Source organism: Octopus bimaculoides, chromosome 21 (genome assembly GCF_001194135.2).
Source record: "Octopus bimaculoides isolate UCB-OBI-ISO-001 chromosome 21, ASM119413v2, whole genome shotgun sequence".
In the NCBI taxonomy this organism is placed as follows: Eukaryota; Metazoa; Mollusca; class Cephalopoda; order Octopoda; family Octopodidae; genus Octopus; species Octopus bimaculoides.
Genome location: NC_069001.1, coordinates 32,062,582 through 32,064,019, shown reverse-complemented (window position 1 = coordinate 32,064,019; position 1,438 = coordinate 32,062,582). Strand labels below are relative to the sequence as shown.

The 1,438-nt window shown below is 38.9% G+C and overlaps 1 protein-coding gene across 1 annotated transcript in view; it reads right to left on the bottom strand.

Moving 5' to 3' along the window:
- The window catches only part of LOC106880930 (complement C4-B), a 50,041-nt gene that overhangs the window by 8,348 nt on the left and 40,255 nt on the right, over window positions 1-1,438 (bottom strand). The window contains exons 30-31 of the mRNA XM_014931106.2: window positions 836-934; window positions 275-362 (exon numbers count right to left, since the gene is read on the bottom strand). Of these exons, the coding sequence (XP_014786592.2) occupies window positions 275-362; window positions 836-934 (187 nt within the window). The remainder of the gene's footprint in view (window positions 1-274; window positions 363-835; window positions 935-1,438) is intronic.

Here is a 1,438-nt window from a genome sequence, read left to right as displayed (position 1 = left end):
TGCTTGCTTCCTCCCTCCCTTGCTCACTTCCTCCCTTGCTTGCTTGCTTCCTCCCTCCCACCCTCGCTCTCTTCCTCCTTCCCTCCCTCGCTCACTTTCTCCCTTCCTTCCTTATTTCCTCCTTCGCTTGCTCGCACACATGTGCGTGTGCACATCTGATAGTGTGTTGGTTCAAAAGTTCACCTTGTAGCTGCACACAGAAATGAGTTCTGTCTGTCACAATGGATATCACTGAGTATGGCATCCTAATGAGAAGAAATGCTGTTGAAATTACCTGTCTTAGAAGTTCTTCAGGTGTGTCGTAGCCAGTTAGTAAATCCATATCAAGTACCACCATTCCAGGATTGGTTCTACCAAGGTACCTGTGAAATTATATCAGGAAATAATGAATTACAGGTATAAATGATTACTGACATCACCACTTGTGCTAGGGATTCATGTCATGGAAATCATAAATATTATAAGATAGATAGATAGATAGATAGATAAAGAACAAGAGGGTGAGAGAGATGGAGAGAGACAGAGAGAGCATGAGAGAAATAGAAAATGAAAAATATGGAGAAGCAAAGGTAAGAGAGAGAAAGAAAAGGACTAAGGAAAGAAGAGAGACTGATACAGAAAAAAAGACATGACTGACAGAAAAAATTAGATAGACTGAGAGAGAGAGAGAGAGAGAGAGAGAGAGCATGGGAAATAAAATAGGAAAAAGAGCATATGAGATAGAAAAAGGGAAAGAGATTGAGAGAGAGAGAGAGAGGAATAGAGAGTGTGTGTGTGTGTATGTGTATGAGAGAGAGAGGTGTGTTATAAATTATATTTTGATAATAGCACTTACCTGAGATATATTGTCATACAAATGGAGTAATCTTTTATGGACCAACTATTTAATCTGACCCCAGTCCGGGTCTGACATGACTCTCCACATAGGGGACACCTGCAAAGTGGGATTATAACATTAGGGATCATAAAATTACACATAAACATGTGTGTAAATATAATTACATATATACAAGAAACTGTATGTATGTTTGTATAGGAATTTGTGAGTGTGTGTATGGGACTCAGTATGTGTATGTGTGTGTGTGTGGGGGGACATGTCTTTATGTGTGTGTTTGTGAGGGCAACTCCTTAGTCACTAGGCTTTGCCCCTTTCACAAAGACTACATATAGTTCCCTTTAAAATGACCCAAGTGAATTGTATGAAGTGTCATCTGTCATAGTCTTATGTAAGAAAGAAGAGATTTCACTAAATGAACGAAATAAGGTGAAAATAAAACATAGAAGATGCACAAACTATCCAAGTGCAAGGATTCAAAAATGTGACAAGAAGCGAAATAACATATCTTTAACTGTACTATTCAAATATTATTTATCTTGGAGGAGGTGGTGAGCTGGCAGAAACGTTAGCACACTGAGTGAAATGCTTAGCGGTATTTCG